The 24,955-nt window shown below is 51.2% G+C and overlaps 1 protein-coding gene across 4 annotated transcripts in view; it reads right to left on the bottom strand.

Moving 5' to 3' along the window:
- Nucleotides 1-24,955, bottom strand: part of LOC132338023 (protein CEPU-1) — a 366,776-nt gene that overhangs the window by 122,187 nt on the left and 219,634 nt on the right. The window contains exons 1-2 of one of the 4 annotated variants that reach the window (XM_059867152.1): nucleotides 17,513-17,531; nucleotides 16,458-16,542 (exon numbers count right to left, since the gene is read on the bottom strand). In XM_059867152.1, the coding sequence (XP_059723135.1) occupies nucleotides 16,458-16,501 (44 nt within the window). In that variant the 5' untranslated portion in view covers nucleotides 16,502-16,542; nucleotides 17,513-17,531. Of the gene's footprint in view, nucleotides 1-16,457; nucleotides 16,866-17,512; nucleotides 17,532-24,955 lie in introns of those variants that run through there. The other 3 variants (XM_059867150.1, XM_059867151.1, XM_059867149.1) reach the window with 3 other exon arrangements.

The raw sequence follows: 24,955 nt of genomic DNA, 5'->3' as shown, positions 1-24,955 counted from the left end.
GTCAACAAGAGACAGGACTCTGGGAGATGGGCTGGTCCCTCTCTCTTCCCAAGACCAGCCTGGATCAGATACCTAATTTTGGATGCCAGAATTTCTGGATGGATCGAACTGGGAGCATAGAATCACAACACCCATGACAGAATCAAAGCATCCTGGTTTAAGACATGAATGAAGCAGTCTCTGACAAGAGCACACAAGAGTCTCTGACAAGAGCTCTCCCAAAGATCACGTCTCACTCAGGCTGAGAGAGCCCTCCCAGCCCTTGGTGGAGGAGTTCTTCAGCAAACAGCTACCTGAAAATACAGCTACAGCACCTTGGGGTAAGGATCAGAGCTTTGGAAAAGCATGGATGGGGATTATTTTGGAGAGGAAACCATGCATTACCAGAAATAAAAGATACAGCACCGCATCCCACCTAAGGCAAAGTCCATCTCCACTGAGGAGCTTCCTACAGCACCAAAAAATAGACTCAAATCTAATATCTCTCATGCTGGGGAAAAGTTGGATATGGATCCCATTTTCCAAACTGCCTTGTCTCCAAATAACATACCCTCATACATTTTTAGCCTTGAGTCCTACTGGGATGAGCTTATTCAATCGTGCTTTTCACCTGCACACCTCCGTCTAGCAATCTTCCCCAATAATTCGTGAAGCCTTTGGCCAATTTTAACTAAATTTGACAGAGGAACAGATGGCTCAAAGACATTAAGTACCTGCAAGTCTAGTGCAGATAGGCAGCCAGGTACAGGAGAGGGACGCTGCGAGTGCCCCACGGAGGGAAAGGCCACAGGAAAATGAGATTCATCCTCATCTGAACCTCAGAGAATCCACTCAGCACAAAGCCTTTCCAAACGTCCTCACCACAGGCAGCAAATCATTGACTCCTACTTGGATTAAAATGAAGTAAACTTAAAAGAACCCCGGCTTTATCGGCCTCCGTGCCAGTCAGAGGATGGATTTTGCATATGAAATCAGAGCCTGTGTGACAACTCAGACAAAGGAGGAAAACCAACACGGAAGGAAAGTCAAGTTGCTGCCGGCACCAAGGCACTGTAGGAAATCTTGCACCAAACCTTCCCATGTCTATCCAAAGCCCTTGGATGCTGCAGGCAGGGTGAGGGGATGACTGATGCAGCAAATTTGAGGTGGCTCCTGCACTAAATTTTTCTTGGCTCCATTCAAGACATTTTTTGCATCAAGGGAGGGCACAAAACGATCTCAGCGGCCCCGGGCTCGCCCAGCACGCCAGACGCCAGTAATAGAGCCGCTCATCTATTTCCCATCAATGTATCTTCTTAATGAGGGAAGATGGCTTTTTAATAAATAAAAGCTTTCACCAAAAATAGCTGCACGGTCATCTATAATCCCCTGAAAACTTCTAAAGGTCTAAAGTTGAGGCTCAAAGCACAGAGCAGGAGTTAGTGGGGGGTGGTGAGGAAATAGGGCAGCCACTCCCAAACCTTTACAGCCAGGAAGAAATGCAGCACACCTTTTCTGCACACACCTGCACACGCCTCACCCTCCCAGCACTAGAGCCGCATCAAAAGCATTTTGCAAACTAATATTCCCAAAGTCCCAGAGCTTAGGCAAGTACTTTTGTTTCTATTTCAGTGCAGGGGGGAAAGAGGCAAAGAGCAGCAAAATTACTTCATTGGAAGGGGCGAGCTGGCAGCACAGTGAGGACGGAGGAGGCAGCAGCACCCCCAAGCCAAAACCAGGGAGGGATTGGGCACTGAGCCCCTCGTAGCCACCTCCCCTTTCGTGCCTATCAGCACCATCTCCCCTCTCCTCCAAATAAAGCAGATTTGTCCACAAAATCAGCTCCGGGTGGTGCAGCCTCGCCCAGCAGGTACAGATGGACTCGCTGATCAAGATGAATCATTTGGCACGTTCCAATGACCCAGGCGCAACCGCAGAACGGGCGCTTTGCTCAGGGCTCTCTCCAGGGCCAGGGCATCGGGGACAAAAATGAGAGGAGCCTCCAAACAGGCAGGGCCCCCACATCTGGCCCCTCCAGCTCATCTGCCCCCTCCCCACCAAGGTCTGGCTTGTTTGCCTCACCGAAGCCCCCACCCTGCTCTCAGACAAGGTTAATAGGGTAGAGAGAGAGCATCTGTTTATGAGAAGGTTATCAAGTGAAAGGCAGTAACGCAGCCTCCAAACCAGCTTTTCATAGCCTCTTACTTATTATTTAATTTGGCTCCAGTACGTGAAATTAGGCTAATGGCTGTTAAGTGGTTAAGGCACGCACATTGTCCATCTGCCGAGAAGGCTCCAGGCCGTTGTTCTGTTTCAAAGGCTAAGGAGGAAAAATAATATGAGAGTTGCATGCTGTTAGTTTGAGAGCTCATAAATGCATTTTTTTCCTCTTTCCCTCGCTTTTATATTTCTTTTATCTCCTGTGCTTTGCCTCTTGCAGCATTAGGAACTTCTGGAAAGCCAGTTACCGGCTTTATTTTTTTTTTTTGTCAGTGCTCTTATGCCTTTTTTTGCCTTTATTTTTTTTTTCTAAGCGGAGGGAAGGGTGAGCCAGCCCGTTCCAGCAATGCCACAGCCACCAGCTGTTGCAGCCTTCCCATTCAGCCGAGCTCAGTGCAGCATCCCCCATTTGAGAGCAGGAGAATTAAGCACAAAGCCCTGAGCTTTTGTCTCTTCTCCTTGACACCAGGACTGGCAGCTTCTCTCCACCAACACAACATCAGCTCTGCAGTTTTCCTTACGCACAATCTGGAGCGCTCAACCCCTCCCCACCTGCACTTCTTGCTGCATTTAATGAGCAGTTCTACACATTGCATGGAAGAAGGGTGTTTTTCTACACATTTTAAACCTTAAATGATGCAAGCTCAGGCTGGAGCTCCCTCTTCCCTTGAGTTTTGCACATAACCAGCACCCACGCGGATTCTCAGGTGTCTTGTACAAGAGTTGAGCTGGTTCTGTCATTACTTCAGAGGAATAATGAGGTCTCTCAAAGCTTTACTGTTTTCATGGGAGTTGTAGGAATGTAACCTCCCTGTAAAACCTGACCAAAACCAGGCAGCTGATTCACAAAAGCCAGCAGGAATGGTGAAGGGGAAAAGGGACACCTGCACCTTTCTCCCGTGCATCCACAAAGAAGGTTTGAATTACTTTAAGGCAGGTGAGCTACAAACAGCAAGGCTAAACTGCATGTCAAACCTAGCCAAAAATCCTTGGAATCATGGGATCACAGAGTGGTTTGGGTTGCAAGTTTAAAGGCCATCCAGTCCCATCCCCCTGCCAGGGCACCTTCTACCCAGGTTATTCCAAGCCCCATCCAACCTAGCCTGGAACACTTTCAGGGATGGGGCAGCCACAGCTTCTCTGGGCAACCCATGCCAGGGCCTCAGCACCCTCACAGGGATTGGGAATTTCATCCCAGCATCCCATCTAACCCTGCCCTCTCACAGTGGGAAGCCATTCCCCTTTGTTCCATCAGGCAAGGGAAACTGCTTTACCTGACAGCAGCTCTGGGAAGAGGGGGCTCTGAGGAGGGGAACAGCAGGCAGGAAAGGGAAGGGAAGGAACCCTCCAGCCACTGCAAAAAAATAGGAGCCCAGAGCCATCTCTGTCCCTTGTGTAGGAGCTGAGCTGACTCTGAGTGAGGAGGGTTATTTATGGGGACACAAGGAAGGAGAAAGCAGCTGACGAGCAGATCTCATTTTCCTCCATTACTGCAACAACCCCACTTGAAATCCAACTTTATTTCTTCCTTTCCAAGCCATGGAAAAAAATAAATAACTGAGTGCCACAAACAAAGTCAGCCTTCCATCCTTGTTATCCCCTAATTTTGCCAGAGGTTAGCGGGGTGGTTTCAGACTCACAGCAGGGGAAACAAGCAGCAGTTGGCAGCACCAGGAGAAAAGATTGGAGCATTTACCAACAGGCTTGTCCCCTCACCTCTCCTGAAAGGAGCCCCCAGCGCTGCTTTTCTGCAGAAACATTTTCCAGGGCATAGAGCAGATGGCAAGCCTGGATGCCACAGCTATCTCCCCTGGCTTTATCCCTCTGCACTGCCTCTCTCACCAGGTATCTGCATGAATTACTCCTCCCCACTTGTACCTTTGTTCACAGGGTATGTTAATACAAATACATATTTTTTAAAAAATCTTTCTATTTTTGCATATAAATATAGTTGGTTTTTTTTTTTACATATTGGGCGTTGGCACTAGATTATCTTTAAGGCCCCTTCCAGCCTGAGCATTTCTATGATCCCATGATAAACAGACACAAATTTGGTCTCTGTGTGTGCCGATGGCTGACATGTGCAGAACGAATTGCGCTCGGGGTGCTTTGCTATAACATTCAACCCCTAAATTCCCAGCCCTGTACTCATTTTGACACTGTTCTCCGGCTTCCTTACTGAACCTGACCCAAAACACACCATCCAGACTGTGTTTTTTGAGGAAAGATATGAGGAAAACAGGAAATTAAGCTGCTGGTGCTGCCTGACGGGAGGATAAAGCGGCTGTGTGCTGCAATAACCACCAAAGCGAGATGCTCAGCCCATGTCCTGCAGCTCTGCACCTGCTTATGCTGACAAATAACTGCCCAGCCTGCAGAGCATTCTGGGACTATGGAAGGGAGTAGGATTTTTTCACAGAAAACTGCCCAGATTTGGTCAACCAGGGCAGGAATCTCACACTGGTGTAGCAGTTTCTGGGGGGGAAGTGAGCTGGTGCAATATTTTTATTTGACACGGGCAGAAGCCCTGCTCTGACACATTTTTCCCTGTTCTGCTGCCAGGGCTGTTTAATTCCCGTGGCAGGCTGGCGGGAGCGGCGAAGCGATCCTAGCAGAAGTCTGACACCAGGAGAGCTCTGTGTGAATAGCATATCCTGCAAATCTGCAGGATCGAGAACATCTGAAAACCAGGTTAAGGGATAAATACTGACAAGCCCTGACTGGAGAACAGAGTGTTCATTCAAACACCTGCATGAACTGGAGGATTGTTACGGTTTTCCCTCTAAATGCTGCTGAACCAGGTGATAGAGCCACATGGAAAACCAGAAGGAGGAGGCGATTCAGAACCTCCAACCTGCCCCTGGAGCGTGTGGGGCTTCCATCTGAAACTGGGGGAAGTGGGCAGGGCAGAGTTTGCAGGAAGAATCCTTCAAGGAGTTCTAGCCCTTAGCACGCTGCCAGGAAGCATATGCAAGGAAGAGAAGGATTACAGCACTTTGCTTCTGATCATCCCTGTTTTGAAGGGGTTTTTTGGCCTTAGTCGCCAACAATTTTGGCATGAATTTTCCCAAGCACTGAGCTGGCAGTTGCAGGGAAGAGGGTGGTTTTATCCAAGACATAAAAATCCAGGGAGATGGCTTTGAACTAAAGCTGATGCAGGAGAAATACAAAAAGGAAATATCCTTGTGGGCACAGCAGCTGCTTCAGAGACAGCAGGGAAAATTTGTGGAGGTGAGGCTGAGCTCAGAGAAGAGTTTTTCCCAGACTGCAGGATCACAGTGTGGAAGGAGGAGACCTGAGGAGGATAGGCTCCATATTTTTCCTCTGATTCCTTTAAGAAAGGGAAGTTTTGACCCCCTCCTCTCGTCTCAGGGGAGCAGGGAAAGAGGACACGCTGCTCACAGCCTGCAGCCTCGCTGGTGGGATGGGAAATTGCTCTGCTCCTGCTGGGATCTGCAGCCCTGGCTCCTATGGGGAGTGATGGATGAAAGGGAGGGAGAGGAGGAGGAAGCTGTGTCTTAAGGCTCTGCAGCAGCAAATGGCCTCAGCGATTAGAACTGAGTGGGCAGCTGTGTATCACTCTGGATTTTCTGCCTGTTTCATCACTAGCAGTGACTCAGGAATATTCTTCATCGCCCTCAAGCGAGGATATGATCATTTTCTGCCACTTGAGATGAAGCTAATTTTACAGCAGCTTAGAGGGAGAGAGATGTCATGTGCTGATTTCTGGACTGTCTGCATCCCCCAGTGCTGCAGCAAGGCCAGGCCTTAGGTGCTGACAGCTGGAAGTTAAACCACCCTGCATGAGGACAAAATCCTGGGAAAAGGGGTTTGGAGCTGCAGGGCCCAGAAAGATGAGAGGAGAAAAACAGCACAGAATCAAGAATTCCCAGCAAGGAGAAACCTAACAGCATCCCTTCTCCAGGGTCATAGAATCCCAGTGTGGCTTGGGATGGATGGGACCTTAGAGATCATCTCGTTCCACCTCCTGCCGTGGGCAGGGAGAACTTCCACTATCCCAGGTTGCTCCAAGCCCTGTCCAAACTGGCCTTGGACACTTCCAGGGCTGGGGCAGCCACAGCTTCTCTGGACAACATGTGCCAGTCCTGTTCATTAGTAGGAGAAGTGACCTGACTGCCTGAAGGTGTAGAATCTGTGCCTGATAGAACAAGTGTGCTGAGCAAGACTGAAGGCAGATCTCAAAGGGCTGATCTCACCACTCAAATCTAACCAGTCTCAGAGTCTCCAGATTTACCAAAACCAAATCCTGGTGAGGGAGTAGCCCACTTGTCACGGAATTTCAGAGTGGTTTGGGTAATGGAAGCAACCTTAAAGTTCATCTCAATCCATCTCCCTGCCATGGGCAGGACACCTTTCACCTGACCAGGTTACCCGAAGAGAAAAGCGTTCACAATGCTGGTGCCAAATCACTCACCTGGCACATCAGATCCTGGGTCTGGCTGAGCTGCCCCTCTGATCCTATCAGAGCTTCCCACGGAGCTGGGATGAGACAGCAGCAGAACCAAGTGCCACCACTGACACTGCAGCTGGACTGCCCGGGCTCCTGGCTGGGAACCAGCCCTAGGGCCACATTCAGATGGGTTTTCTTGCTCACTGCCCAGGCTATTTATTTATTTTTGAGATGCAAAAGCTGCCTTCTCACCCGGCCCAGGCAGTGCCTCACCAGGCTCCCTGCGCAAAGCCGCGGTGTCCCAGCCGCCGCCCAGCATGTGATTCCTTGACAGCCCTGGATTCAGGAGCCTACTGGCACTGGTGACTGCCTTTGCAGGGGAAACGGAGCAGTACTGCCAGCTTTTAGTGACAAAGGGAGTGTTTATAACAGGCACGGTGACAGCTGTCCGAATGCCACATTTATTTACAAAACGTTAGTTAAATTACTGACAGTTGGCGCTGCGCAGGGAAGCTGAGAGGAAGAGCTGACACGTCCCCGGCGTGCTCACTCGACAGCCCCGCGGTGCCTCTCAGCAGCCTCCCCTTCCAGCGTGGGTGGCACAGCCCTCTGCTCAGGGTGTCACTGCACCTTCTGTGCTCCCCTTCCCACCAAACCTGCAAGGGATCATCCTGCATCTCCCACCTACCCCAGAGGGGCAGAGCCACCAAGGTGGGTGAAGTTCCTCCTAACAATGCAAGCCCACCAAGCCTGCAGCCTTTTCTAGAAAGATCAAGAGGATGTTGGTCACCCTGTGATCCCTTCAGTAATTCAGATTATTTCAGGCAGTGCCACTTGAATGAATGGAGGTCACCAAGAGCACCTCTGGATGGCCAAAAATGTCTGTATTGTTTTCAGACTCACAGAGGTGGCTGAGGTGAAGGCCCCGTGTCTGCTGAGCAATGTCAACAGTCTGCAAGCTGCTGGCTTGGAACCAGCAAGGAAATTGGAGCTGCCATCCTCCAGGAGACAAGGACAACAGGAGAAATTTAGGAGCCCAGCTGACATGCACCAGTGAAAGCATCTCCCCTGACCAACCGCCTCCATGACGAAGCAATAACAACCCAAGATGGGATTTTGACTTTCTGACCACAGAATTGTTCAGGCTGGAAAAGATCTCTAAGACCATCAGCTCCAACCATTCCCCCAGGCCACCCACTCACCTATTGTCCCCAAGTGCCACATGCACATGGCTTTTAAATCCCTCCAAGGATGAGGACTCCACCACCACCCGGAGCAGCCCATTCCAGTGCTTGACAGAACTTTTGGTACAGAAATATTCCCTAATATCCAAACTAAACCTCCCCTAGTGCAATTTAAAGTTGTTTCCTCTTGTCCTAACACTCATTACTTGTGAGAGGAAACTGACTCCCACATCCTGCCCTGCCACAGAATGCAAGAGAGGGAAGAGACTCTTTAATTCCACTGGCCAAGGCCAACAACATACCCTGGGCTCCTCGTTTTTGTAGAGGACTAAATCACATCACTTGCACACACACCATGAGGAACCTCCAAACCGCTCTTTCCCAACGCTGCCACATTCTGCCCTGACACCCACACTGGGAAAGTTTGCAGAGCAAACAGGGTCCTGATGTGCCTTGGCCAGCTGGAAATTTGGCCTTGGAAAACATCATTCAAAATAAGCTTTGTCTGATTCAAAACAAAGCAGCTCTTCCACATAGTAGTAGGCAATGGCAGGGATGAAGTTTGACGGAAAAATCAACCCAAGATGTAAGGCAGCTTTGAGGTGAGTAGGGATATATTTATTTTCAGCTAAAGGGAAACTGTGTGTGTCAAGAAATCCTTCCCTTCTGAGACTGAATGAAATCACAATCTCACTATTTCCTATTAAAAAAATCCCAAATATTGCTTCAGCTTCATCAGAGAACTTCCTGTAACAATTAAGAAGATGTTTCACTGAACTCACCAACTCAGATAAAAGGAAAGAAATACTATTTTTCCAAGCAAACCCAAACCTGCCCTCTCCCCCACAAGGGAATTCTAAGTCAAATCCTTTCCAGTCAAGGTATGCAAGAAAGAAATGGATTATTTAATAAAAATATCTGGGTTTGAATTAAAAAAGAAAAAGTATTTTCTTATTTAACAAATGATAGAAGCCTGAAATTTTTGAATGAAAATAGACTCCCAGCTCCTGCTGAATAGAAATGGAAGAAAAAGTACTTGTAAAATACTTCCTTGAATTTTCACCTCAGTCACCTTTCCTTTGAGCTCATCAAGAGATTTCTACTGGACTGTAAGAGAGGAAAAGGGATGCAAGATAATTAAAAGTTATCTCTTTATGGTTTTTAAGGTTATTTAAGGAATAAAGCCCTACACATATAATTGACTGCATTTGGAGGACTGAAGGATAAGAACCCAAATGTGCCTTCAAATATTAGTGCTGTGCCTATCTGTAGGTCCAAAGTATCTCGAGATTTGGCAGTGTCTCTGAGCCTGGAGCTGCCCTGCTCTCCTTTCATACCTTTGAGAATTTGCTTTTCTCAACAGCTTTCTCTCATGCTTCTTATTAGAGATGAGTAAAAACCATGAGGCTGAAAAACACGCTGGTTTTGCTGAACTGAGGATATGAAGCTGCGAAAATAATGATCCCACCATGACAAAAAAAGGGAAAAAGAGACTCAAAAATCCCAAGTAATGAATGTTTGGATCATGGCCGGGGCTCTGCATGTGTCTGATAAAACAGACACAGGTGTCAGAGCCATTTATGGTTGCCGGCACAGAGCCGGTCAAAATCTCCCATCTCTGGGAAAAAAATCCTGTGATATTTCACCAGCTGCTCATGTTGGAAGGTGGTTTTATCCCTTATTTACTCTGTCCTCATTGACATGCAGAGCTGGACTCACTCCTCTCCTGTTTGACCCTTGGTGTCCTTTCCTATTCAGCACTGTCCCCAAAGGTGTCCCCACCTTCAGACCAGGTTCAGCTCCCCAGACCTTGTACCAATTTTCTCCCGAATTTTTCCAGGGAAGAATCCAGCTGCAAAGTCAAGTTTGCCTGCAGATTTTCCATACCCACCCATCTGCCTCCTCACTTTGCTCATAAACTAAGGATGCTTCCCAGCGTGACTGTGGCGGTGACAGCCAACACCACTCCCCGGCAGCTGAAGAATCCTTATTTAAACCATGATTTTTAATATCCTCATGATGGAGATGCTGTTGGCGGTTCAGCAGACGCTGCAGCAACCAGACAGCTAAGCCTGAGCCTCAGACTTGGCTCCTTCACAGCCTTGCACCTCTGAGAACTAAACCCAAGGAGAGCAGAAGGTATTTCCCACTTGCTTTGCAAAGGTGCCGCATGCAACAACGAGCGAACCCCGAGGAGAAGGAATTCCGCATTGCTATTCCACACACAACCCGTTCACAGCCTGCATATTGGAGCAGCACTGAAATGCTGTCTTCCAACCTGATCCCCAGTCCATTACAGTTGGGATAAAGACTTGTGGTGACATTAATGAGCACTGGATCAGCCCCTTTTGCTGGCATAAATCTCTCTGTCGCATCAGTGGGATTGCATTTTCCCCATTTGCCTGTTTGTTTGGCTCTGGATTCTCATTACAATTTCTATTAGCCCAGGCTCCCACTGATGTGGTCGTAGATTAGTTCCTTCCTGGTTTTTTTTCCTCTGAAGGAAAATAAGGGTGTCTGAGCTCAAAGTGGCAGGTTTTGGCAGGTCTGGGGGGAAGAAAACAAATCTGATCAAGACCAACGGCGCAGATTGGAGTAACTGCGGTGAAGCCAACAGAAGTGACAAATACTTGGGCAAGGTGAAGATGACCCACATCCCCAACCCACCTCTGTTAACACACATGTGGAGCTGCCAGTTCAGGACTGCAGTGCCAGCAGCAGCGTGGCCCAAAGGGCTCTGCCAGGGTGGCACTGGGACAGCACATCAGGACAGCCAAAGGCTGGAGGTGAGGCCAGGTGCCATCCCTTGGACTGGCACCCACAAGTGCTCGATTCCAAGGCTTACGTCAGCTCATGGTTCTGGTGAGGCAGCTTCAGAGCAGACTCTGGGACTGTGAGCAGCCCCACAGAGGCATTGCTTCCCCAGGTCCCAATATCCCTGATTTTACTTCAGCTCCCACCTAACCATCCATCCTCCCAGCAGCTCTGCAGTACCCCAGCCATACACCAGGAACCCCCAACATGACAATTCCCTGGCATGTCCAAGCAAATAAATCTCCCAGTCCCCTCTTCAAACCCCAAGAAAGGGCAGGACATGGGTGGACACCTCTGGTGCCCTCCAGTAGGACACTTTTAGCATTTTCCTTGCAGAGGGATGAATCCTGCCACAAAGAGACTGCAATGCCAGCAGATGACTCATGGAGCAGAGAAAGGAAGCATTGCAATTGCTGTGCAGGAATCAAGACATTTATAAGGCCTGGGAGGGCACCTAATGTCACACCAGGAGCTGAGGGCAGGGCTGACAACTGAAAATCCATTTCCTAAGCCTGCCTTAACCATTAGAAACACCAGCCCAGCATGCCTCCACTGTGGGGCTGCTCTGGCCTCTTCCCCATCCCAAGGTAAAGCCTGTTTGACTTCAGCCTTTCCAGAGGGGTGATGCTTAAGCCAGGGTGGAGATGACAGCTCCACAAAAGCCCCACTGTCCCCTAGGAGACCCCAGCTCCAGTGAACCAGAGGCAGCAGCTCTACCAGGAAAGCTATAAAGGGAAACCCTCCTCTGGCACAGCAATCAGGAGCTTGTCTCATCTCAGATGGAAATTGCACTCAGGGAAAAAAAAAAAAAAAAAAAAGAATAATCCATGCATACGACAATTTTTTTTCACCACTTTAAGCTGATTCCATCTCTGAGATGGGAGAGAGGTGGCAGAGATTTGCTGACATGTCACTTTAGTAATAAACTCCTCTTTCAGAAACGTGCCATTGCCAGCAGAGCAATCTGTGAGCTACAAACCCCACACGTGGGGCTCCTGCACCCTCTCCCTCGGGGCATCCCCAGGAACGTGGGGACAAAACCCTGACCAGAAAGGAGGTCCCAGCAACAACAGGAAGAGGAGAGAGGCAGGAGTGAAGTGGCACTATGAGGGATGCAGAACATGCTCTCCTCCTTCCTCACCTTAATGCAGGAGGGGTCACCACAGCCCTGAATTTATTCTCTAAACCTCAGGATGAAAACAAGAGAGGTTTGAAGGAGAAGGACAAAGGTGGTGGATACTGGAGAATTAGTGGAATTAACTTGGGTTAAGATATGAGTGTGCAGCTTAGCTCCATCCCTACAGGGCTGCTGGAAGCTGCTCCCAGCCCATCCCAGGTGCTCAGAATTCCTTTACTGCTCAGGAACTGTGAAAAGCAAAGGTGTGGCACCTTGGCCTCTGCAAGGCCCAGCTATATCTCCCACTTTGGCCTTTGAAGTAGTTAGGCAAGCAATCAGGACTCTCTGAAATAAATAACTGCAGCAGGATGAAAACTACCAGGTACTGGGTGTGGAGACCATTGGAATGGGATGGCTTTTCCACAGGTCTGAGCCCTGGAGAGGCAGACGAGCACTGATCTGGAAATCAGGAATGTGGTGGTTGTGCAGGGAAGGGGGGGAGTTGGCTGGGCAGGGCAGGAGATGGGAATACCTAACTTGGGGTGTTCTCAGCTGGTGGGACAGGGTGGACAGGCAGCACTCCCTCAGTGAGGTTACTGCAGCTCAGAGTGGGAGTGGGAGCCTGGAGCAAAACGGACACAGAGCTGGGCAGCCACCAGAGGAGGTTTAGCAATCATGGCTGGCCCCTTTCATCATCATCCTCTTCCCTTTCTGGCTTTTGTTACTCATACCAGGAGCCCAGCCCAGTGCTGGGCACTGCTCCTTGAACCACCCTGAACCCCCCATGACTCAGCCAAGGCTTTCCCAGGCACAGACAGCCTAGAATGGGTTCCCCTGGCCTCCTCCCCCTGCAGGATTTCTGCACTCATTGACTGCAAACCTCAAAGGCAGCTGCCCAAAACCTCAGCAAGAATCACCCTCGCTCAAACGCTGGCAGGAAAAGCCCTGGGGGAGACACAGAGGCTCCCCCAGGACCTGGGTGCTGGAACACACCACATTTACCCACTGGAGATCATTCTTATTTTTCTATGACACAATAAAAACACAGTGAGGCAAATTCCCGTGAATAAAGGGGAAAAGATGGGACAGCAAAGAGTCACAGAAAACAGACCCATCTCTGAAAAATAGTCTTTTCTGCTTAGCAAACAAGCACTTTCTGTTTGTACCCATCAAACAAACATGCTTGATTTTGTTTTGTTCCACAGCCAAGTCATCATTTCTCCAAAAGTATTTCAAGAGCACAACAGGGGCCAAATAAATTTGCAAAACAGGCTTAGGTAAAGAATGACAGAGCTCAGTGGCAAAGCTCACAGCCCTTTTCAAAGCCTGCGTGGAAACCACAGGAAACACCAGGGTTAAAAAAAGCTTTGCCTCGCGTTTAACTCAGATTTGACTTTTAGTGTTGGAATCAAAGAGGAGAACAAATGAAGGCATTGCATCACCCTGCCAAGGAAACCAGAGGAGATGGAGAGAGGAGCACCATGGATTCATGGGGACACCATGCAGGCGCCTGTGCTGCTGATGGGAATGTCAGAGCCTCGCCATGGAAAGCGCTGACTGATGCCAATTAAAGTGAAATCATAATCAAGCCATTTGTTTTGGTGCCCAGAGAGCTGCTCCAAAGGTCTCAGCAATGCCTGGACTCGGTTCAAACACTGCATGGAGTTCAGGATGGGTCCTCTCCAGCATGAGCCACTCACTACTGGTGGGGGCAGAGCTGTCTGGACATGGTGGGAGGGGATGAAGATCAGACTCATCCTCACAATCTGTGCTTGGGAACATACAGAAGGACAGAAAACTCTGACCTTCACCTGCACACAATTCCTCAGTGTAACCCCAAAGGCAGGACCAACACCTCCATCAGTAAAAACACAGTACTGTGACACAACATCTCAAGCCCTTTCCCTATTCCCATGGCCTTTGCTGCACCCAGGAGTAAATCCTACCCCTCCTATCCCAGGCAGCAGCTCTAACCCAACATCTAAGGCTTGATTTAAATTTAATACAGTGATCCAAAGTGCTGGTACCCACGACATGCCTGTACCCTCCGGCAGAAACATCATGAGATAGAAGGAAATATTTGAACACCTCCAACGTCTCTGGTCCTAAACTGCTTCCCCACAGTGGATTGTAGGGAGCAAAGCCTTTACAACAGAGAAGTCTCCTTGCAGCTTTCAATCCAGCTTTTTTCCCAGCACTGAATTCACTCTGCTTGGAGGGACAGAGCTGAAAAGACCCTCTTGGCAGGGCACTGCTGCTCGGGCTCCTCAGCATCTGCCACCCCAAAAAAATAACCTATTTCCAACAGCCAAAGCCTCTTCCTTGGGAAGAGGGTGGGACAGGGCTTTTCAAGTGCTCCAGAGAAAGAGCAACTTCTGCTGCTGAGTTTTCAGCTTGTTCTTCCTTTTTGGCATCTGTGAAACACCAAGAAGGGACCTCTAGAAACATCTCTCCTTCCAAATCCTTGGCTGCAGCTCCCCATCCTCCCACCTTGCATGGAAATGAGTGGGATTGGATTAGACCTGATTTTTTTTTCCCTTCCCTGACTGCCACCCATGCAGGGCTGTACCGGAGGTGGCCAGGAGCATCGCTGGGGTCTGCCAGAGCCTTTGTAGCAGCATTGCTATTCTGCACAAGTTAACTCCTCCACAACAGATCGATGGGCACACCAGGCTGGGAGGGGAGCAGGCAGGAAGATTCATGCTTCCTTGATTTCCTCTGGTTTTCACATGCTCTGCTCCTCCTGGCTCCTGCCACAGTGCAGCACGACAGGGACTGACCAGGGGATGCAGCAATGTCCCACTGCCTGCTGGGCCAACTGCTCCCACCTCAAACCAGCAGGAAAACACCTCCAAATGCCCGGGCAAAGCCACACCTGCATGTCTCTGTCACCAAAACAGAGCACCGAGCTGGCAGTGGCAGCAAGCCATTCATTTCCAAGAGCAATCCCCGCTCCAGGGGCAGGACAGCAGGAATGTCATCAGCACAGTGGGAACGGAATCTGCACAGGCTGCACATCCCAAAGCCCACGTGCCCCTCTCCTTGGGCACACCTGTATTGGCAAGGCACCTATCAAAGGACACAGACATCCCTTGCCACCAGAGCAGCTCCCAGCTCTACTGGGATGCACCCATGGCAGCTCAGGGATGATGGCACAGTGGTGTCCTCCCTCCCTCCCCAGAGACACCTCCCAGGGGCAGGATTTGTCCCCCTTCCCATGAAGCCTCCTTGACAGAAGAATCCCTCCTGCTGACTCACCCAGGCTTCCCTTTGTTCTCCTCCAACACCAGCGACCACCCAGTGCCATGGCAGAGCACCTCGATCCGTGCTGTGGATCAAGATCCCTGATCTATGCCCGAAATCCTGTGCAGGCCCCCACAAGAGCCTCTTCCCATAAGTCTGCAGAGCACCCACCCAGCTGCTGCCACCCCCTGTGTTTCACTGCCCAGACCCCCAGAACCCAAATCCTTCCCTCTTTGACAGCAGGATCTGTAGGAATTTTGGTACTTGGGAGAACACAGCAATTCAGGAAAGAAAAGGAGCTACTACTTTTTAAAGCCAAGCTCAAATTCTTAAGCAAGACACTCCATCCTCTGCCACCTTTTCCAGCCTCTTTGCCCAGTCGTGCCATGACGCAAGACAAATCCAGGGGAATGACCACAACACAGCTCCCACCCTCCCAGGAGCACTCAGGGGCTGGGGAGGGGGACACAAGATTTGGCTGCAAACAACAAAGTTACAGGAAAATTCCTGCAGAAATTCCTCCCGGGGCTTTTTTTCTGCCCTGGCTTGGCCCCTCTCCCCTGGCTGGCGTAAAGCAGGAGTGCGGTGTCACCGCACACACCCAGCTGGCCCCGCAGATGTTGGTGTCACCTACGCAACGCTCCGGAGGAGCAAAGTCGCTCCCGAGCATGCCGGAGTTGCAAGCGCCGCTTCCCAGCGCTGCAATTAAAACCTGGCTTTTGATTTTTAATGTCCCAATCAAACATCCTCTGGGATGACTGCGCCCATCTGCTGTGAGGACAGGGACGAGTGTCTGGGCATAAGATGTCCCAGAAATTATGCTGAGCAAAATTACGGATTCCTTGGCAGCCCCTGAACCCCCTCGGATCGCTGCTGCAGGAGACAGGACCCTGGTGCAACGCCCAGCCCCCATCTCTCCCCTTCCCAGGGAGGGAATGCTGCCAGGGAGCAGCAACCCCCTGCCTCTGGAGCAAGGGGATTTTTAAGGAGCAGAGCATTAACCTGCCCGGGGCCGGCCCCGTCCTGCTCTTCCCTATTCCACTAGGTCTGGACCTGAGGTAAAGGCACAAAGCCACACCAGGTGGTCACCAACACCCCCTTTCCCCAGGCTGACATGGGTGAAGACACCTGGGCACTGCACCCCAGGAGCAGAGCAGGATTTATCTGCACCGAACGCAGCCAAAGTGCCCGAGCCGCGGCACCGACAGCAGCAATTGAGCCCTGCCTCGCACTGCTGTGGGGCAGGGCGCCAAAAGGGAACCACATTCCCTTATTTTTCATCCCCCAGTAACTTTCCCGAAGACAACTGGGAGGGCTGAGCCCAAGCCCAATCCCCTGGCACGCCAATCTCTCAGCTCGCTGCCCGGTACCATCCTGTACCGCCAACCGGCACGGCGCATCCCCCGCGGGGAAACTGAGTCACGACCCCAAATTCACCACGCAAGCAGGACCCCCCGACCCCCCCAAGCCCCCGTCCAGCTGCTCCTACCTGAGCGTGGCGCTCTCCCCTTGCCGCACTGTCACGTTGTCCATGGCTTTGGGGAAGGTGGCATCTCCGCTGCGCACGGGCACTCCTGCGGGCACAAGGAAGAGCAGCCTGAGACAGAGGACGACCAGGCACCTCCAGGGCAGGGCCAAGCACCCACCGACCCCCATCCTGGGCAGCGGGGACTTTTCCAACAGGCAAAAAACACACCCGACAAGGCGAAAAGGGGGAAGGGGTGGGTGGAGAGGAGGGATGGGGGGGAGCAAAACCACCGGGGCGAGCGCTGCGGAGCTCCACGGAGATCAGGAGAGCCCCCGGCAAGGCTGGCTGCGAGCGCTGAGCCTGCCGAGCGGCATCGGAGGGAGTCCCGCTGTCCTCGGGCGAGGGAGGAGGACGGGAGGGCCGGGGGGAGGAGGAGGAAGAGGAGGAGGAGAAGTGGCAAAGGTGCTGGGCGAGCCGGTTCTTCGGGCAGCAGTCCGAGGCTCACTTGGGCGAGGAAGCGCCGGGGGGGCCCGGCTGTACCCCACTCCCGCACGCTTGTCCCGAGGCGGGGGCAGTCCAAAAACCAGTAAAAACCCCAAAAAACACCCCCGAGGCGAGCTAGCAAAGGTGTCCAGAGGCAAGAAGGCACAGCGGGCAAAAGCCTTCGGGATGCCCTGCAGCTCCTCTCCTCCCGCCCCGCTGCCGGGGGACTGGTCCAGGCGGGATGCAGGATGGGGATGAGAGGACGGCGGGATGCAGAATGCGGGGATGTCAGGCTGCCGGAGCCCCTGGCTGGCCTCAGCGGCGGGCGGGGGAGATGCGGGGGGGCGGCGGCGACAGCAGCACCCCGGCCCCGGCCGGCAGCATCCCCGGGGTTGTCATGGCAGCGGCTCCAGCGCTGCCCGGCGCCTCGGCTCCCGCACGGCCCGAGCCCCGCACACGGGCGGGCGGGCGGGCGGCAGCGGGGCGGGATGCGCAGGAGGACACGCACATTAACCCCCTCCGCGCCGCGCTCTTCGGGGGGATGGCAAGACCCCCCTCCCCCCCCCGTTTCTCCTCTCTCCCCCTGCCCTTACCTGCGTCCCGCAGCCAGCACCGCACAACTCTCCCCTCTGCCCTCCTCTACCTCTACACCTTCCCCATCCCAGGCGGCAAAGTCACTGTGCAGGACGGGAAACTGAGGCACGGGTAATATTCCCCCCTTTCCCCCCAGCCAGGTGATGATGAGGAGAGGCAGGAGCGTGTCCTCCTGGTCCCCTGCACCTCACAGACACAGCGTGAGCTTAAGTGGCAAATTCCTCCCCAGCCGCAAGCACGGTCGCCGTGTACTTTTTATCAGCTCATAATTTAACAAATATCACATTTGCTTATGCCGAGTAATTCCTCCTTCCCTCCACTAGTGGCTAAACACATTAATATTTCCAGGCACAGTTCCATGCTGGTAGAAAGGTGCTGGGGAGCATCCTCAGAGCAGAGAGTCCTGGAGGCAGCAGTCTAATCACAGCTCCTGGGGTGCTGCACCCCTCAAACGCCCCAGCTGTCACAGCCCAGCCTCAGGGAGAACCAGGTCTCCCCCCTTGCTGTGCCCAAAGAATTCCCTGCTTTGCCTTACCCAAAAATCCTCCCTCCACTCCCCCACCGTGTGCTCGGCAGCTTTCGCACGGCTCCAGCTTGGGGTGGTGGAGTTTTTTGTTGTTGTTGTTTTTGAGTTTGCTGCTGGCAACCTGAGCTGGATTCAAACCGGTGACCTAGATGTGAAAGGATCCATAGCCCGTTACTAATCCCTGGAGTCTCCGAATCCCCTGTAAACTACTGCTTAATTCACTAACTGTGCTATTTAATCTCTAAAACATTATGAGCTGTGCCGGGCAGAGGAAACACTCCATCAAATAAAGCTTTATTATTATTGTGCATGCTGGCTGGTCATACGAGAAGGGGATTGCTCTGCAAGTCTCTCTACTTTTTCCTTGTCTGAAGGTTCTCTGCTCCTTGAATTTAGCGCTGGTGGGACGTGCTGCCTCGAGCCCTGTGCTTTCCCAGAGGAAGCGGCAGCTTTCCCCAGCTCCTGGCAGAAGGACTTTAATCCCCGCAGTGAACTCGGCTGTCAGGACTGGCAGGGGAGGGGGGAACGCCGCATTCAGCGGATCCTTTGGGGCCACAAATTACGTGGGAGGGGTCTCTGAAACCTCACTGCGTAAGGAGAGACCGTCAGAGGCAGGGAAAAGCCTGTCCAGGGCTGTGTCATTGCACCGGGGTGTACAAGAGAGCAAAGAATAAAACACAGCAATCCTGCTGATTGCTGCGGCATCCAGGCACCCCTGGCAGGATGGGGACCCCGCTGGGATACCTGCAGCACCATCACACAAGAGCTCGCTCTTTGTGCGGCCGCTCCTTTGAATGGGCAGAGACCAACTCCTGTGTCAGCAAAACCAGAGGGATTCCAATAACCACAGCCAGTTAACCTTTTAACACGGAATTCAGCCCCGGATCGCCAGGAGCATCCTAAATTACGAGCGAAAAAACACCTCCCTGCACTGAAAGCACGCGAGGCTGGGGCAGATGTGACCTGCGGAGCTGCTCCAGCCCTTGCCAGGGCTGAATTTGGCCCACTGTTAGGAGATCATCAGCAGCATTGTTTCAAAATCCCAAGGAATTTACATCCAATATGATCCTGCATACTAAAGCCCGGCAGAATCCCCGGTCTGCCTCCCTCTCTTGCATACATACAATGTACATATAAATCAGCCTGTCACAGCTCGTCTCTTTTCTGACAGCTGTAATTGCTTCGGACTATAAAAATATCTATAGACAATAAACACAACGCGGGAAAACAGCAAAGAGAAAACCAAATCAAGGTTCCTTTAAATAATTCAGTTGCTCCAGCAGCAGAGGAGCCAGCAACTGAGTCCAGCTGTGAAGGTTCAGCAGCGAGAGAAAGAGAGCTTTGTAGCCTTCTCTGGGGATGAGAGAGTCTTTTTTCCTTCATTGGGTTTTGACCACAGCAGCAGCAGACTTTGCTGCACACGGGCTGAGCCCATCTGAGCACCGAACAGCCTCTTGCTTTCAGCTTCTTCCCTTTCTTCCTACTTAGGTGAAAGTGTTTTTTTTTCCCCTCATTTCGAGCAACAGGCAGGAGCCAAACAGAACGAGCCAAGCACAGCACACTCGAGGTGTGTCTTTATCTCCCTATCCATCTCACCGCACTCCTTCCCAGCAAGGCTAAAGACCCCCCTCTCCTGGCAGAGACCACAAACAGGGCAGCAGGAGCAGCAAGGGCTGGACCGGGTGGGAAGTGATGCACGACAAGGATAGAGCCAGGAGAAGGATTTTCCCCGTGGGAGACGGCAGCTGGACAGGAGGATGCTGAAAGCCTGGATGGAAAAGGGGTCAGAAAGAGCAAGGCCCTGTGGGTTTGCTCTCCAAAGGAGCATCTCTGTCGATAGCTGGGGAGGAGGAGTTCAGAGGCAGAGCAGGGAGCAAATCAGTCCCAAAAACGTCCCACAGGGAAGAATGATGGCATTTGGATTGCTGCAAGGGACCCCGACTCCTTCTGCAAGGACCCTCCCAGCAAACACTGCCCCAGTCTCGGGCTTTTCATGCAGAACCAAGCCTTAAGCAGCTAATCTGCAGATCTGGTCCCAAAGGCCGATAATCAGATGCAAATTCGCAGTTCAAGCTCCTCTATCAAGGGAAACAACAACATTGCTGCATTTTCTCCTGCTTCCTCCGAAGTATCCAGCACGACTCGAGCTTCTATCTTATTGTAGCTGCTTGCAGATCCAAGTTAGAGAGCTTCCCATCCTACAGACATGTCTGCAAACCCATATCCATACAATCCTACACCACCCCACACCAATGCATTTCATTCCTGGAGAACAAAAAACTACTTTCAATAAGTAGGTCATAGCAAGGCAATTCGTACAGCCAGAGTTTTCCTTTTAATTCCTTTTTTCCCTTTTCAGGGACTTGATAGATGGCAATCTATAGCCCCAAAGTGGAAATTTATTTTTAATCTAAAATGGCCAAATATGATCAGAAACTTAATTTATGCTGGAGACACTCTCGTTCCTTCCAAATGAAAACACGATTTTATAACGCCAGCCGTGCTATCGCATACCACATTATTCTCCAATAAGCTCCGAGTTGCACAAAAAGTGCTTAATTTCCTTGGCATTAGTCAGGTGAATGGCACACGAGTCCGGGGGAGCTTTTTCCTGAATAACTGCTGAGCTCTCCGTGCCTACAGCCATTCACGGAAGCCACAAAGGACGCGGGCTCCAGCTCCGCTCACTGCCTCATTTATCCCCTCGTTAACGGTGGCCCCAATTAGAGAACAATAATTGGGAGCCTTACTTGGCCGGAGCCGTTTGGAGCCCTTCTCGCCCCAAAGGCATTCCCGCTCGGAGCTGGAGGAATCGCCTGTTCAGGGCTGTTTCTAGGGCAGATTTTGGAATGCAAGCAGCATCCTCATGGGCGCTCAATCCCTCTCAGGCAGGGACTCCCCGCACCCTCCTCACGGTGTTTAAAAACAACGCAGGAGACCCCATTAATCCCTGCTAGAGATGCTGTTAATATTTAACTGCAGTTTAGATAAACTTACAGTAACCATCCTATTAAATTTAAATAAAATGTGCTTTTGGGAGCCTTCCCCTAAAGCCACGCTGCCCTGCTCTGCCTGCACTTTGCACCAAGTGCCTCGCAGTAAAAAAAGGAACATTTTGTTTGCCCTTTAAAAAACTGCTGGGCTCGGGTTTGTCGCTTGCTCTCATCGTGCTCAGGGACTTCGGAATTTTCAAGCACGAATTAACTCCTTCCAGGGCACCCCCGGCTGAGCTGCAAAGCCTCAGCCAAGGGGCTGGAGGAGGAGGTGACATGGAAAAAGCTGCAAATCTGTCCCAAACTGGAGCTACAAAGCCAGCAGAGGGCTGATCTCCCTGCACCATCTCACCAGGTAACCCGAGCACACCCCCGGAGGAAAAGGAAGGCCAAAATGCCCCACACTGCTCTGCCAGCCCTAATACACAGCAGCATCCTTGAGGATACTCAATGAGAGGAACAGTGGATTTGTCTTTCCAAACCAGCTGTGGGGTTGCTGAAACCAGCACTGGGAGAGAAAAGAAACAATGGGAAGGATTCCACGGAGTGATGAATGGAAAAAGAGATTTGCTTTTACAAATTAACTGTATGTTGGCTGATAGATGAAATTGGATATTGAAAGATGAAAGAAACAATGGGGAAGAAAAACCCCCAAATTCCATAAGAATTAAAAATGAAAAGGGAGGGTTGTACATTAGAGGGGAATCTCTGGGATCAGGTGTTCTGGGGAGTCTGAACCTCTCAAGTACCTCAGAAATGGGGAAAGAGAGAAGGGAAATGTGGCTGGAAATTGGGATAAAAGGAGGCTGCGTCCTCCAAAAATGTGAGAGACCCCAGGGGAATGCCCCATGGCCTCTTCCTTTATTCAAATAAAGTAAAAGGACTCCTCTGTCTCCTTTTTGGACATCAACCTCTGGTGTTTGTGGATTTATTTTCCTAACACTCAATATCTCATCCCTGGCAGTGTTCAAAGCCAGGTTGGATGGAGCAGCCTGGGCTGGTGGAAGGCGTCCCTGCCCATGGCACAGGGTGGGACTGGGTGAGCTTTAAAGTCCCTTCCAACCCAAACCATCCTGGGATTCTTTGTACATTGCAGAGGGGCCAGGCAGTGCTTCAGCTAGCACATCAGATCAGGAGGATGCACAGCAGCCCTCAAGGCCTCACTTTTCCCTTTGGATTAGTCCTTTCTCCCACAGCCCTCAGTGTCTGGGCCTTTCACAGCACCCAGCCAGGCACACACGTTTATGGAGTGACACCTCTGCAGGTCCAGGCTCCATATCAAACATCTATGCAGAGAGTTAAAAAACTGATCAAAGAGCTACCAAGCCACACTGGCACAGTGAGAATTACGAACTGGGATTGATCCTCAGTACAAATCAATATTGATTTCACATAAATCTGTTTCTCATGGCTTCCTTGTGAGCTTATGCTGCTGTATGAACAGCCAAAGAACTCCTTTGATACAGACTCTGCATCCCCAGCAGTGTTTGATTAGCTCAGGTGCCAGGGACAGGGATGACGTGGGACAAAGCCATGTCATTATCCATCTAATGGCATTTGATAAGTGTGTGACATTAACCCAGAGCTCTACGACTCCATCCCTGCAGTCAGTGAAAAGGGGAAAAAGCTGAACGAGCTGAAAAGCAAAGCCAGACACTCCTCAGATCTCACCATGGGTATTTGGGAGCTCCAGCACGGCTCCCTTAAATGTGAAAACACAAGGTTCTACCCCCTCTGAGGCTCTGCCCACAGTCTGGGGGCTCTGTGCTGGAGAACTATTTGGAAAAGCAGCTCCAAGAGTTGCTGTGCCTCCTCCTGGGATGGTCCCAAGGCAAACACACGGAGCCAAGCCTTCCCCAGCCCATCTGGATATCACACACAGCCTCGACTGCAGGGAGCAGCAAAAAGCCTGGCTGGTTCACCCCCTCCAGCTCAGTTTCCTCCCCCCCAAACCCTTTCTGAACAGAAAAATGCTCAGTCCCTACAAAACCAGGGGAAGGAGACAACAGGGGAGGAGCACGTACCTCGGTTTAGACGACCACATGCAACAAAGAGCAAATACTTAGAGCAGAGCCCCTAAAATCACTCTTAGAAGCACTGAGTGAGCTCAGCTGTGCTGGGTGAAAGCCCAGCCCACTGCCAGGTGTTCTGCATCCTTGGAATCTGCCTCTCCTCATCTCCCTATTGCCTGCACCTGCCTCCAGACTGGGAGCAGTCACCTCCAAACCCAGCTGTCCTTTCTGAGTCCCCAGAGCTGCTGCCCCAAATGGGCTTTTTCCCATTTTCACCTCAAATCAGCACCCATCTTTTGCCAGCCTGCTTCCCTGGAGCTGCCAAATTGCTCGAGTGCATTCCTTGGGAAAAAAGTCCAGGCTTGTTGCTGTCTGCCTGTATCAATTTGGGTTTTGCCACTGACCCTCACTGCTCTCTGCATCCAAGAATAATATTAATAATAGTCATGCCATTAAGCAAGATACTTGGTTTGAATTTGAAGATTTTGAGAAATGATCTCATAAATTTAATTCCCGGGGTACCATCTTTGAGCGTTAACAGGCACAGTCGCCTCTGAATTCTGGGAAATGAGCATAATTACATGGAGATCGACAAGGCACAAATGCCAAGAATTCTGTTAACCTTTAATACTGCAAAAAAACTCTCCCCTTGTAATTATCTCTTTCCTTTGTCTTAAATGTTACTGATGAATATTTAGTGGGATAAGCAAATAAAAGGAGGCTGAGGGGTGCAAGGAGGTGCAGTTCCCTGTGGGGTAAGTCTGAAAACCTCACAGAATCATTGTGGGTCAGGGGAGGATGGGAGCCCAGGTCACAGAGCTGCTCCATGGGACAATCACACCCCCCCTGGTGACACACAGCCATGACAAAGCCAGCAGAGGGGAATTTGAGTTACTCCAAAATCCAGATTAATTCCCAGCACTGCTGCAAATGCACCTTCAGCCAGGTCAGTGAAGAGTGATCCCACAGCCCCCAGTGGGATGGGTTCAGGCTCCCTTTCTCCTAACAGAACTTAGTCTGGGAATAAAACTTTCCAGGTAAAAAACACATCACCTTTCAAACACGTCCTCCCTAGGGCTGCAAATGGCACTGCCCTCTTGCTGCACATGGAGCCTGATGGAAAGAAGATTTTCTCCCGGTGTGAACTGCATTAATATCTGTCAGAGCTCTGGCATTTCTGCCTATAATGATGAAAAATATGTGCTGAGAATGCGGGGTGCTCTCAGCATCACCTCCCTCCCCATGAAGTGAAATTAGAAGCAGCTGCTCCTGCTCCCGTCCTCTTTACAGCCCTACAACATTATCTGGGGAAGCTTTTTATTTGGGAGATGGCGTGGAGATAAGGGAGCCCCGTGACCTATCCGTATTCCAGCGGTGCCCTGCTGCAGACAGGGCCCAGCTCTCCCCTCCCCGCAGCTGCAGACTGGTGGAAAGGTCACTCTCCTCTCTTAATGTCGTGTCAGAGCCACCGCTGAGGGAACAAGGGAAAGGAAAAGGCACATCTCCCCCACTGGGTGGAGAAAATCCAGCTCCGTCCTGGGAGGAGTGTGCCGGCAGGAGCTGGTTGGGCTCTACCCACCTGCAATGTCAAATTGCGCTGTCCAGGAGCTCTGGGAGAGCTGGAAGGAGCTTCCTCCTGGATTTGAAGGTGCTGCTCTCAACCACACCCCAAGAGCAGCTGGACCTGCTGATTTGGATGGGCAAGGAGGGAGCGGATCCTGTGCCATGGAGAGGAGGGATTGCAGCACACCCCTGTGCCTGTCCCGAAATACTGAAGGCAGCAGGGGACAGAGGATATCCCAGCCATGAGTGTGCCAGCTCCAGATCCCAAATTAAGCAATGCTTTTGGGCCACTGAGGTTGTGTGCTGGCCCACCCAGAAGTCCCAGAGAGGCTGGAGCAGTCACAGAGC

The sequence above is a fragment of the Haemorhous mexicanus genome, chromosome 24 (genome assembly GCF_027477595.1).
Source record: "Haemorhous mexicanus isolate bHaeMex1 chromosome 24, bHaeMex1.pri, whole genome shotgun sequence".
NCBI classification, from domain to species: Eukaryota; Metazoa; Chordata; class Aves; order Passeriformes; family Fringillidae; genus Haemorhous; species Haemorhous mexicanus.
Note: the sequence above shows the minus strand (reverse complement) of the source record. Positions and strands in the feature narration are given on the sequence as shown.